Source organism: Macrobrachium rosenbergii, chromosome 12 (assembly GCF_040412425.1).
Source record: "Macrobrachium rosenbergii isolate ZJJX-2024 chromosome 12, ASM4041242v1, whole genome shotgun sequence".
Classification (NCBI taxonomy): Eukaryota; Metazoa; Arthropoda; class Malacostraca; order Decapoda; family Palaemonidae; genus Macrobrachium; species Macrobrachium rosenbergii.
The window spans coordinates 243,001-255,500 of NC_089752.1; the positions used below are offsets into that span (position 1 = coordinate 243,001).

The 12,500-nt window shown below is 36.7% G+C and overlaps 1 protein-coding gene across 1 annotated transcript in view; it reads left to right on the forward strand.

The window, feature by feature from the left end:
* LOC136844312 (alpha-1-inhibitor 3-like) overlaps positions 1–12,500 on the forward strand; it is a 36,733-nt gene that overhangs the window by 4,287 nt on the left and 19,946 nt on the right. The window contains exons 3-14 of the mRNA XM_067113285.1: positions 140–346; positions 1,488–1,700; positions 3,709–3,857; positions 4,318–4,673; positions 4,911–5,065; positions 5,541–5,664; positions 6,351–6,560; positions 7,851–8,015; positions 8,308–8,523; positions 9,862–10,044; positions 10,395–10,578; positions 10,810–10,974. Coding sequence (XP_066969386.1) covers positions 140–346; positions 1,488–1,700; positions 3,709–3,857; positions 4,318–4,673; positions 4,911–5,065; positions 5,541–5,664; positions 6,351–6,560; positions 7,851–8,015; positions 8,308–8,523; positions 9,862–10,044; positions 10,395–10,578; positions 10,810–10,974 — 2,327 coding nt within the window. The remainder of the gene's footprint in view (positions 1–139; positions 347–1,487; positions 1,701–3,708; positions 3,858–4,317; positions 4,674–4,910; positions 5,066–5,540; positions 5,665–6,350; positions 6,561–7,850; positions 8,016–8,307; positions 8,524–9,861; positions 10,045–10,394; positions 10,579–10,809; positions 10,975–12,500) is intronic.

Below are 12,500 nucleotides of genomic sequence, written 5' to 3' on the forward strand. Positions count from 1 at the left end.
GTTGGGTAACGCACACACACACGCATATATATATATATATATATATTACGTATGAGTGCCCGTATGCTTGTTAACATATATTACATTACTTCGGTCAAGTATTTAAATGCTCTTGTAAAAGCGTCGTCAATTCCCGCAGGAACTGCACATCAAAGAATGGAACTATATACAACCTTTATGACGGCTGGGATGAGGGCTGCCAAAACTGTTACTGCGCCTACTCGTATTGGGAGTACACTGTCTATACGTCTTGCTATAACTTCTATTGCCCGCGAAAACCTCACAAGGATTGTGTGGTCAACGGAACAGACAGTCGGGGATGCTGCAAGGAATATTTTTGTGACAAGTAAGTGTTTTCTCTTTTGTATGGTAGCGAGATGAGAACTGTTAGATGTAGAAATTAATTACTACTGTTTTTTTTTCCTCTCCTTTCAAGTTGAATTTGAATTAATGTTTTCGGATGATTGGTTAGTATGTATTATACATATGTTATTATCACTTTTGTTGGTTTCCCATCCATCTTGAAGTTTTATAATGTAAGGCTTTAAATTTTTTTTGGGGGGGTCAATTTACTATAAATTTAAGTTTCAAAATTTAATTTATTAGTAACACTGCCCAGTTGTGATTCATCTTGAAGTTTCATACTGTAAGCTGTTAGCATGTTTATTGTTATAATTTAACCTGAATTTTAAATATGTGAAGCTTTAGCATTTGTGATCCCGTTTGCTGTCTTAATGCAATTTATTCGTACTGTTGCCATTTATGAAAGACTGCTCTTGATGTTACAGAATTAAGATTTTTGTCGTTTTTGTCAATTTGCGGTTCACCTGGAGATTTCAGAATTGAAAACGTTTTTATCTAAATCAATTTTCTATTCACTTCGATGTTCCTGAACTTATTTTACAACTTTTATACTGAACTAAAAGGTTCCCTGAACTTAAGTTATTCCTCCCTGTTTCTTTACCGATATAAAAATGATTCTTCTTCTTCTTCTTCTTAGTCCCTTTTCTATATGGGGTCGCCGTTTTGGATGGGACCTAACCTAGCCGAAACAAAAAATGATTAATCATAAATAATAAAAATTAGAAATCAGCAAATGGTAGTCACGGAACAGCTCTCGGCTAGTAGACTCCTGCTGATGTCTAGAATTCACCTAATTAAAAATTATAAGTTCCTTTTGATTTTTGCAGATTTTCATAAAATAACTTCACTGCCTAAAGATTTCTTCCTTGACTCCCTGACTGTTTCCTCAGAGTTCCTTCGATAAATATTTCTTCAACCACATCACCTGGTTATTTTCACATCGTTGCGGTTTTAACCCATTCCTCAGGTTTATTACCCTTGTTTATGAGCTTCCGAGTTCTGTGAGAGCGTTTTTTTTTTTTGCCATTATTGTACCCATTACTTGTGTAACATCAAGAAAATCATTCAAATCTTGCTCTGGCGCCGTCGATCATATGACCAAACTCTTCGTATCTCCTTTCAAGCACAACATGCATATCGGAAAGGGGTCAATACTACGCCATTGGTGAAACCTGGAGCCCAGCGGATGAGCCTTGCAAGAGGTGCAGCTGTCACGCGGACGGGAACGTCACCAGAACAGAATGTGTCACGAGGAAGTGTGCCAATCCGCCAGGTCCCAATTGTCGCCCACTCATCCGGCAGTTCCAGTGCTGTCCTTATGACTGGGATTGCTCCGAGTAAGGCCGCTTGTTTTGCCCTTGGTTTTATATCTTTCATTCCCTTGTAACAACGATGAACAGAATTTTTACGAATTTTCATCTTCTGGTGCTTCTTTCAGTTATTATTTAAAACCTACCTTATCATTCATCAGCAGGTTTTCGTGATAAACAGACAGAGTAAAATCTTGTCATTTTCATGATGTGGTTGCAGTCGGATATTTCGTGTGCGGATAAAGTGGAGTAGAAAGGTGTCACTTATGGGAGGATGAATGTCACAACAGAGGTTACAGCAGTTATCGATAATATTTCCCGTACATGGAATGCATTCATAAAGAGCAATACAAAACAATTCTATGGATAATAGCTTACGATCGAAAAATATGCTAGTTGGCGAAAAAAAAGGGAAACAAAATAGCACCACAGTTGACCGCATAAAGTGCAAACATTATGTAAAAACAGAAGTTTCAGCGAGGTATTTAATCAACTTTTTAATTCTTTAAACACGAAATGTGTATAACGCTGTATCATCTTGATAAAAAAAAAAACAAAGAATATTAAGTAAGGGTGATACAATACGCCAACGGAATAGCGTCAACTCAGGTATACACTGTTTTCGGCATGGGTGTGAACTGGGGTTTGGTTAAAAGTACCTCATATTTGTGAATGAGATTTTTTTTATTAACATGGCAACGGCGAGCTTATAAATAATGTTTATACTTTAATGAACTGTAAAAGCGAGTCTAGATGCAACTACAAAATCATCTACTTAATACAAAAATCATCTATCTGTTTACTGTGCGTTATTTTTCAATATTTTTTTATTCCATTTTAAATAGCGGTCAGATATGTTAATATATGCAATTTCTTTGTGAAAATTACACCTGAAGAATATCACTCTAATGCTTTAGGGTTGTAAAACAATTCGAAAGCACCACTAGTTCATAACAATGGAATTTCTGCTTCAGCATTTATTTATGATTATGGCACAGGTCATGCACTTCTTAAATTATTTATTTGTTTTACTGTTCACGCTTCTTTTTATTTCTATCAATTTGCTCTCAAATGGGCACCGCAATCTGAGTAGTCTTGCTTTACTGAATAATCTTTACTCTTATGCAAATTAATTTTTATATACTTAGACAAATAATAATAATAATACAGAAAACCAATGCACGGACAGTACATGAGACAGACTAAAGAACTGGCCAGCGATGAAACATGGCAATGGCTACAGAGGGGAGAACTCAAGAAGGAAACAGAAGGAATGCTAACAGCGGCACAAGATCAGGCCCTAAGAACCAGTTTATGTCCAGAGAACAATCGATGGAAATAACATCTCGCCCATATGCAGGAAGTGCAATATGAAAGACGAGACCATAAACCACATAGCAAGCGCATGTCTGGCGCTTGCACAGAACCAGTACAAAAAAAAAAAAGGCATGATTCTGTAGCAAAAGCCCTCCACTGAAGCCTGTACAAGAAACACCAGCTAGCTTGCAGTAATAAGCGGTATGTACCAACCCGAGGGAGTGATAGAAAACGATCAGGCAAAGATCCTCTGGGACTATGGTATCAGAACAGATAGGGTGATACGTACCAATAGACCAGACGCTGATTGACAAAATCAAGAAGAAAGTATCACTCATTGATGTCGCAGTACCATGGGACACCAGGGTAGATGAGAGAGAAAGAGAAAAAACTGTTAAGTATCAAGACACGAAAATAGGAATAAGAAGGATATGGGATATGCCAGTGGAAATTGTACCCATAATCGTAGGAACACTAGGCACGATCCCAAGATCCCTGACAAAGGAACCTGGAAAAACTAGATGCCGAAGTAGCTCAGGACTCATGCAGAAGAATAAAGCTGAAACAGCACACATGGTGAGAAAATGATGAACCCCTAAGGAGTGCAGGAGGCAACCTGGAACCTATAAGCTACCCAGTCGAATGAGGATGACTGAGAGACAATAATAATAATAATAATAATAATAATAATAATAATAATAATAATAATACATTTCAGCTCATACCTAATCACGACGCCAAAGAAGTGGATTAGAGGACAGGAAGCATCCATCTGCGTCTTCCTCCTTGGCTCACCGGATATCAGATTGAATTTCTCGCTTAAAGGCGATTCGGACGTTGTGTCCCAGGTCATCCTGGAACAAACGGGTAAGGAAAACGAGCTAACGTCTCTCTCTCTCTCTCTCTCTCTCTCTCTATATATATCTATATATATATATATATATATATATATATGTATATATATATTATATATATATATATATATATATATATATATATATATATATATATATATATATATATATATATAATGTGTGTGTGTATTCTTTTCTTCCTCTTTTTCATTTGGTTTACGGATCTGAGTGGTTATTTTTCTGGGATAAAAGATAGGTTACCTAATATAATAACGTACTTATTGTCAAGTTTGATATCCTTCAGATATCATCATAATATTATGGGACTGTCATTGACTTGAAAAAGCTCTTCAAAGCATTTCTTAGATAACATTATATTAATTGATATAGTTTATGGATAATTTCTCGTTGGATTATGGCATTATGGAAAACAAATCGGAATTTCATTGACAAAGCATTTTTCCCCTTTACAGCTGCAAGCGGATACCATTGCGTGAATGTGACAGTCCCCAGCAACATTAGCTATACTGCTGGCCTAGAAATTTCTGGAGAAATAAACAGCGCGGCCATCTCCGAAAAACGTGACCTGATCCCAGTGTCCCTCATGGAGACTTTTATTCAAACCGACAAATATATGTACATGCCGGGCCAGTTAGTGCAGTTCCGCATTCTGACCATTACCGGAACGAAAGCACTCGTTTCTCACGACGATATTCCAGAGATATGGATTGTTTCGCCGAAAGGCAGCAGGCTGGCGCAGTGGAAAAACGTTCCTAATCCAGTTGGACTACTGCAGTTGGACTTTCAGTTAGCTGAGGAAGTGGAAGAGGTAAGGATTTCTTCGAAGATCAGATGAGGCATTTGCGTGTTTCGGAGTCATTACTGACAAATGAGCAGTCTTCATTGAAGGAAGTATATCCCTTAATTTTGTGCAAGTACTCTTACAACTCTTTATCAAGCCATTGTTGTCTCTTACTGTTGAATAATGATAGAACAAAGAGTAATCGGAAAAACTGAAGAAGTTTTCAGGTACAACTGAGAGAGCTAATTATTTCTTTCCTCGCAGGGCACTTACCAGATTTTCGTGAGGACCGAAGAGACAAGTGGATCGCAAAGCTTCAAAGTGGAAGAATATGTGTTGCCAAGATTCAGTCTCACCATTCAGCCACCCCCTTACGTTCTTGCAACTGCCTCTGAAATTGTATTCTCTGTATGTGCCAAGTGAGTACTTACTAAAGTTTCAGTAATAAACGGGAGAAGTCTCAGGGATTAGAATGAGGAAAATTTGTTCATATACCATAAATGAGGAAGCCCTGTTAAAATGAAACATATATACACACACACATCTATATATATATATATATATATATATATATATATATATATATATATATATATATATATATATATATATATATATTTTGTTATTCCTATAATTAACCCCTTTTTTATAGTCATTCCCACGTCATACCTTTAGCAATTATGCTACTTTTCCCCCGAGCGGGAACAAGGACCTGCTATGCCTTAGGCTTAATTGTATACCTTAGCACCTGGTCGCCATATTGAACCAAGTAATCTTAAATCTATAACATTAAAGGAAGACAGACAACGAATTCGTCAGACACCGTCTTATTAATTTCACAATCAAATTGCACATGTTCCAAGAATCCTTATTCTCAAATTCTTTTTTCAACAGCTACACCTATGGTCAGCCTGTCAACGGGACGCTTACGCTGTCTGTGGACAGGACTGACTTTCCGTATTATTATTATTATTATAATCCATACTATCTACCAACCCCTGCACCACCTGTGAACAAGGTACGATTTTTATTTTTGCAAACTATGAAAAAAAAGAGAGATTTGTTGTTTAAAACTAAAAAAAAAAGTTGATATGGAAAAGCGAAGTTTGCTCTGACATCTTTGCATTACCAGATACTAAAAAACGTTCTGTATTTACCTCTATAGCAAACAATTTACAAACTCAGTTCAGACGTCTGTTGTGCTTATTGCTTCTCTTCAAGCAAAGAATCATTGATAAACCTCAAAAATCGATTGCTTTCTTAGTTTCTCTTGGCACTCCAACTTTTAAACACAAAAATGCATTGAAAAACCTGAATTTTTCCAGTATAATGAAGTACAGAGCAAATTGATATGCTCTTAGGAAAAAGCTAGTGAGCGATTTATTATTTTAAAGTTGCTATGCAGTACGACGAATGATTTAATGTCCTTATAACAATGTGTATAACCTACTCTTATATCTATAATGACATATTCCGTATTTTTGGAATTTTTTATGATTACAGTATTTTAATGCATTCTATTAAAGCCTGTTCGTTGAAATAAGCATTGTTTTAAATGTAAAAAAATAAAATGTACAGCAGGAAAATTTATATTTCCAAATGGAGGATTTGCTCACCTGAGCACACTGTTCTTAGCGATAAGATTATGTAATTATAGGATAATGAATTTATTTCGCCTTAAATATTCAACAATTGCTTCTTTAGACATTCAGCGGGTGTGACGAAGTCATTATAGCAACGGCTGACATTGGGTATGTCGGGTATCAAGTACCTGTGAAAGGCTCCTTTGTCGAAGAGGGAACAGGCAACGTCATGACTGCCACAGCTTCTGTGGAAGTGAAATACCAGTCTTCCAGTTTAGAAACTATTACCACCGAAGACTACTGGAAACCGGGACTGCCGTATAACTTCAGAGTAAGTTGACTGCCTTCCAGGTTTTCCTTGCAAGCTTGAACACAATGCAAGAATAACCATGTCCACACAACATTGTTGGTGGATTTCAAGATACACTTGCACTCCAACTTTTACATGACTATTTTTCTGTTAGACTTACAGCAATTATAATCCAGCTTATGTAACCAAAAACTGCATTAGTAACAATTGTTTGGAGCATTGCAGAATTTCTCTGAAATTCTTCTACACTTTCATTTTCCACAAAGACGCATGACAAATATAATGTTTCTTTTTCAAGAGCACATTGATGACTTGAGATATAAATTTTAAATTGTCTTCCAAATGCCCATTCTGATGCTGAATAATTTTTGAATATAACTATATTGTAAGATGAAGTGAGATCTGTATCTTTACATTATCCTTTTTATGGCTATACACGTTAGAAAAAAAAATAAAAAAAAATTAACGAAAGAGGATACGTATCGCCAAGATTCTCTCCATTCTTGTTAACTCCTGAAGCTTCACTCATACTGATAATGTCATAGCTTTATCCATAACCTACTTTTGCAATTAAATCCTCTTGCACGAACACCCTTCAGTCTCCATAGCCAGAAGGACACACCAACAATCTAGCACAGAGACATACGATTGCAAGAGCTTATTTTTGCTTAGCCTCCTAAGTCATTTATTCTTATTTAGGTACTGTTACTCTTAAATTTTACTGCTTTTTCAATTTTCATTTTGAATCAAGCATATCTGTCAAAGCAACAGTGTACAAGCAGGTACTGATAGTAGAAAGTTCGTGTACAAAAAAGTAATCCAAATTGCCTGCCTCTGAATCCACCAGAAGATATATTCAGTCATTTTTCTCTTAGGTAATCAAATGAAGATCTTCGAAAAAGTGTTTTCTTGAACTTATAGCATTTCTTAAAGCTAACACAGTCATACGTTATTCGGATTCAGTCCCAATTTGAATACATTAATCTCCATATTTTCCTACCCATGTTCTTGCTCTATATTAAGCAACAATTATGGTTATTACCATTATCATTATTATTACTACTACCATTTGATCTGACCTCTGGGTAGAGTCGCAAACTCAAAGAACAGGGAAATGGTTGTGACATTAACGAGAGGTGGTGTAGTAGCGCGCAGCGGGAAAGCAAGGGTTGGGCAGCTGTGAATTGTGAAAGTGTAGCAGTGCCCGAAGGGACGCTACAACAAGCTGCAAAAGGGACTGTCTAGTTGACTTGAACAATTTGGCCGTGTGCCTTTGACACAGTTTGTTTAAAAATGGGTTTTCATCTGCAGGTGAAGGTTACTAAACTAGGTTCTTCAACACCCGAGGGCGAAATTGTTACAATATGTGTGGGCTATGACTCTTCTTGTAAAAACTACACAGCGGATGGTTCCGGAATAATCAATGCCTTCATTCCTCCTCACATTTTTGGGGACTCCTCATATGTTTATATTCGGGTAAGTTCAAATGTCGTTAGATGCAAAAGCCTTTCATCAGCAACAAATTCAGTTCATATCATCAAAGTAATTACTTGGTACCTGAAGATGAATGCAGAAATTATAACTAGTATTTGTAAATTGCTGTAATCCTTTCATGAAGCTGTCATCGGAAAGTATTGAATTGTTCTTATTAGTTGCCGATATTCCATTAATATCTCTGGGAAACTGTTAAAACGCTTCACAATAAAGTGAGAGATGACTTCATGAACACTATTTTACAGATCAGTGTTGCTACCTTTATTTTCTACAGGCAGAGACCCTCGGTGGATATGAGCAAGGCAATTTGGGCTCGCTATATTCTGATTACGCCAGCGCGTACCCGAACAAATTCTTTTCTGCATCTCAATCAAGTCTCAGCCTGGGGTTGCTGCCTAAGTCTCACAAATGTTCAACTGGTGGAGACACAATCACAATTCCTGTGATGTTTGTTGCTAACGATACTTCTTCCATCGTGCTGCACATTCAGGTAAGTTCACTGCTTCAACATTTTATATGTTACTATTAGTTGGTGAATAGTTCAAGAGTATTTTCCTGTTACCTAAAACTAATGTATGCATGTGGTAATATCTTTTAGTGGTGGCAACAAAATCACTACATTAGTTTAGATTTTCAACAATAATAACAACTTGTCTTCAATGGAGGTAGCCCCACAAAACTGACTAAATTCTGATCATATGAACTGTGGCTACCTGGAGCTGTCCCAAAACGCCATAAAAAAAAGGAACGATTGCGATCCATTATGAGATCACAAACTGGATAATAATTCATAAGGCTACCATTATTGGATCGTTACTTTCTTCAAGGAGGATACTTCAAAGAAGACCAGGGAAAATAAATAGTATCTGCTTGCATGTTCAATATATTCCCTCTGACAGTGTCTTTAATAAAATCTAGATCCTAGCCATAAGCTAAGATATTGCGTTAAGCGACGACCAGTTTTCTCGAAAACTTCGCGGTCATGAGTATTCGTATGTTCTTATCTGTCAGTATGCTCTGTAGAAAATTGAATGAGGTATGAGCCACATGCTCGTCCTTAATTCTGATGCGAGATGAAATAATTGAGGAAGGAAAAAACGACTTACTTGAATTAGTCAACCAGTGCAGTGCCATCATAACGTATTCCTGTTCTTCTGGAAGAACACTGAGAGGGTTTGAAATTATCCACGTCTATCAACAGTTGAGAATGCCACACCTGAAAAAAGAGAAACATTTCCAAATAACGACAAATGTATAACAGATAAATGAGGAAAGATTAATGGAAGAATATAATCTTACCAAAACAAAACGGTGTACAGGTGAAAAAATCGAAGATCATGTTGCATAGTGTTTGAAAGTAGTAATGTAATGTTCCTTAAACTTAATGCTAGCAGAGATATGCTCAAGACTTTATATTAATTAACCCTTTCGTGCACAAATCACATATGCGTGTCCGAGCCACACTACTTCAATGTGCACGATGAATGTGCATGCGTCAGAAGAAATTTTGTTTCACAGCCCTTTGTCCTATCATACCTAACACAAACATTAATGAATTATATATCAAAAGAAAGGCAATCTATTTTACTTTTGACCTGAATAAAATAAATTAGCTATCTCTGTTTAGCGATCTTTGGGTAATTAAGAAAAAAAATTGAAAAAAAATTTCCCAATATGGCTAACTTCAACTCGTCAAACAGATGCTTTATTTTGGTTTTAGGATTTTTAAATATATGATAACAAAGTACAACTCATTAGCTTTACAATGACACCAAACTCATTAACGTAGCATAAAATCTATGGTTACACGGAGCAAATTTTATTACAGGTGTTCTCGAGGGGTCAGATCACCTACACCGGTGAAGAAGTTCAAGAGCTGACTGCAAATGACCTCCCAATCAGCGAATCAGATCTTCTGGAGCCCCTGCAACCACTCAATGACAGCAGCCTCATCAGAGGATACTTCAACATTAAAATTCCCTTAGGTCCATTGACGTCACCCTATCTTAAGGCAAGTTTTGAGTCAAATTGTTGATATCTTAGGTATTTTATCTACGTATTTATTTCTTAATGTTTTGTTTGTTTTCCCTATATATAGATATATAAGCCTATATATATATATATATATATATATATATATATATATATATATATATATATATATATATATATATATATATATATATATATATATATATAGATATACAGGTGTGTGCATCTAAATATATCTATGTTTGTCATTTTCCTAACTTTGGCTATTGTCCTTCTGAATTAAGGGAAAAAGATAATAATAAGACGTAGTAATATGTTTGAACTTTTGTTAATGTATATAAAGAAAAAATCCTGATCCCTCTCCCACAGGTCCTGATCTGGTACTCCCGCAGTGATGGCGAGGTCATATCAGCCTCTGCAAGCGCAGACGTGAGCAAGTGTCTCAGAAACCCGACCTCTCTCAGGTGGGAGACGAAATCGGACGCTTTGCCCTCTCCAAAGGATGATGTCAGTCTCATCCTCTCGTCTGCTCCAAGTTCCGTCTGTGGTTTAGGTCTGTGTCCTCCAATGGTACATGTGATGTGAACTTACAGGCAATTGTATACATAAAGATAAGAGGTTTTGACAAATGAGTTGTTAGAGATTAGCATCTGAGAACATTTATTTCTTAATTATTTTATATCAGGAAGGAGCATGCTGCATAAGCTAGCACGATAAAACTGGAATCACTCGTCAGAAATCAAACCTCAAAGCATTCTATCGTGCTTGTTTGTCCATTCCACAGGGGTGGTGGATGAAAGCGTTGAACTGCTTTCTGGAGGGCAACGAGGAACCCCGACGCTTGAAACAATATTCCAGTTATTTGGAGAGGCAGAAGTTAGCGCGTGGGATAACCCACAAGTCAATGATAATCTCTATTGCAATGGCAATGGCGGAAACTCCTATAATGGTGAGTACGTGGTCAGTGGTTGGTAGAGATGGAACGAGCCTTCTGCCTCCACGGGCCGTAATTATGGTAAGGTATTTGGTAATAAGAGGATTGAAGGTGGACCTGTCAACTCAAACCAACCAACCAAGACAAGTTGGTGTTGTAATGACATGAAGATATTCTGATGATGGAATCACAACTGTGTTTACATAAAAAAAAAATTTACCAAGAACACTCAGTATTGTGAATACCTCCACCGAGGGACAAACTACTAGACCAGTGGTCTTCAAACTTTTTCAGACCATGGCCCACTTTAGGCATTTCCAAATATTCATGGCCTACTGCCCTTCGATTTAGCATATAAATTATGTTCATAATAAAACATACGATACCAGGTACTTAAGGAACTTTATTACATTTTCTTAACATGCTCAAACAGAATTTTCATAAATGCATTATATGGTAAATGTATCTAAGAAATTTTCAAGAAAGTTAAATTTAATAATCCAGAAATCAATGACTGAACTTTGATTATTGTAAATAAAGTCATATACTGACCTTACGGCTTGAAACATGGCCAAAAGATCATACAACGCAACTTCTCTGCTGTTCATGGTAACCACTGACTCAGATAAGGCAGCTAATGAGATGGATGTACTTGTTTCATATCTACAAGCTTATCAAATCGGGGAGAATTGTGGACAAGGCACATCGCATGTCATCCTCCACCTCTAAGCGGTTTCTTGCTTTTGTTTTGATTTGAAGTAAGGAGAAAAGCCTGATTCACATAAGTGAGTGGAGGAGAAAGGTAGAAGAAGTTTTTAGCGCACGCTTACCAATTCTAGGGTATGGTGCACCCTTGAGCCTCCTGTACAGAGAGTTCTTTTTGCAAACACTTTATACCAGAATCAGATTTCATTTCAAGTATTCCTCTTGGTCAGGGTCTGGCACAGAATCTGGCTCAATATTAAATGGATCTGCTATAAATGACAGATCTATGGACTCAAGATCATATCTGGAAAATTCTTGACCCAAATTTTGAAGGTGGTTGATTATTTCATTTTGGAAACAAGGATCTAATTCTTTTTCACCGTCAACAACTTCACAAAAATTCTCGAACATTGCAAAATTACCGGCATTAATTTTCCTAACCCAGTTCTGGATCTTAGCAATGAAGGCACGCAATGAGTCAACAAAATGAATTACAGTTTTGCCTTTACACTGAAGTTTCAGATTTTTATTTCTTTTGTTTTATTTTATTTTCTTATTTTTCATATAGTTAATTTATTTTTTATTATAATCTAGTTAAATGTCCGTGGCCCACCTGAAAACCAGGCCATGGCCCACCAGTGGGCCATGGCCCACAGTTTGAAGATCACTGTACTAGACAAATACAAAAGAAATCCTTCAGTTATCCGAATTAACAGAGCCAAGGGTCCGTCGGATAAAGGTGAAATCCGAATAACGGCGAGTAAAAAAAATCTAATGGTGTTCAAGGGCAACTCTGTACCCTTCCTCACCTAACCTTGTCAATACCACATAACTGT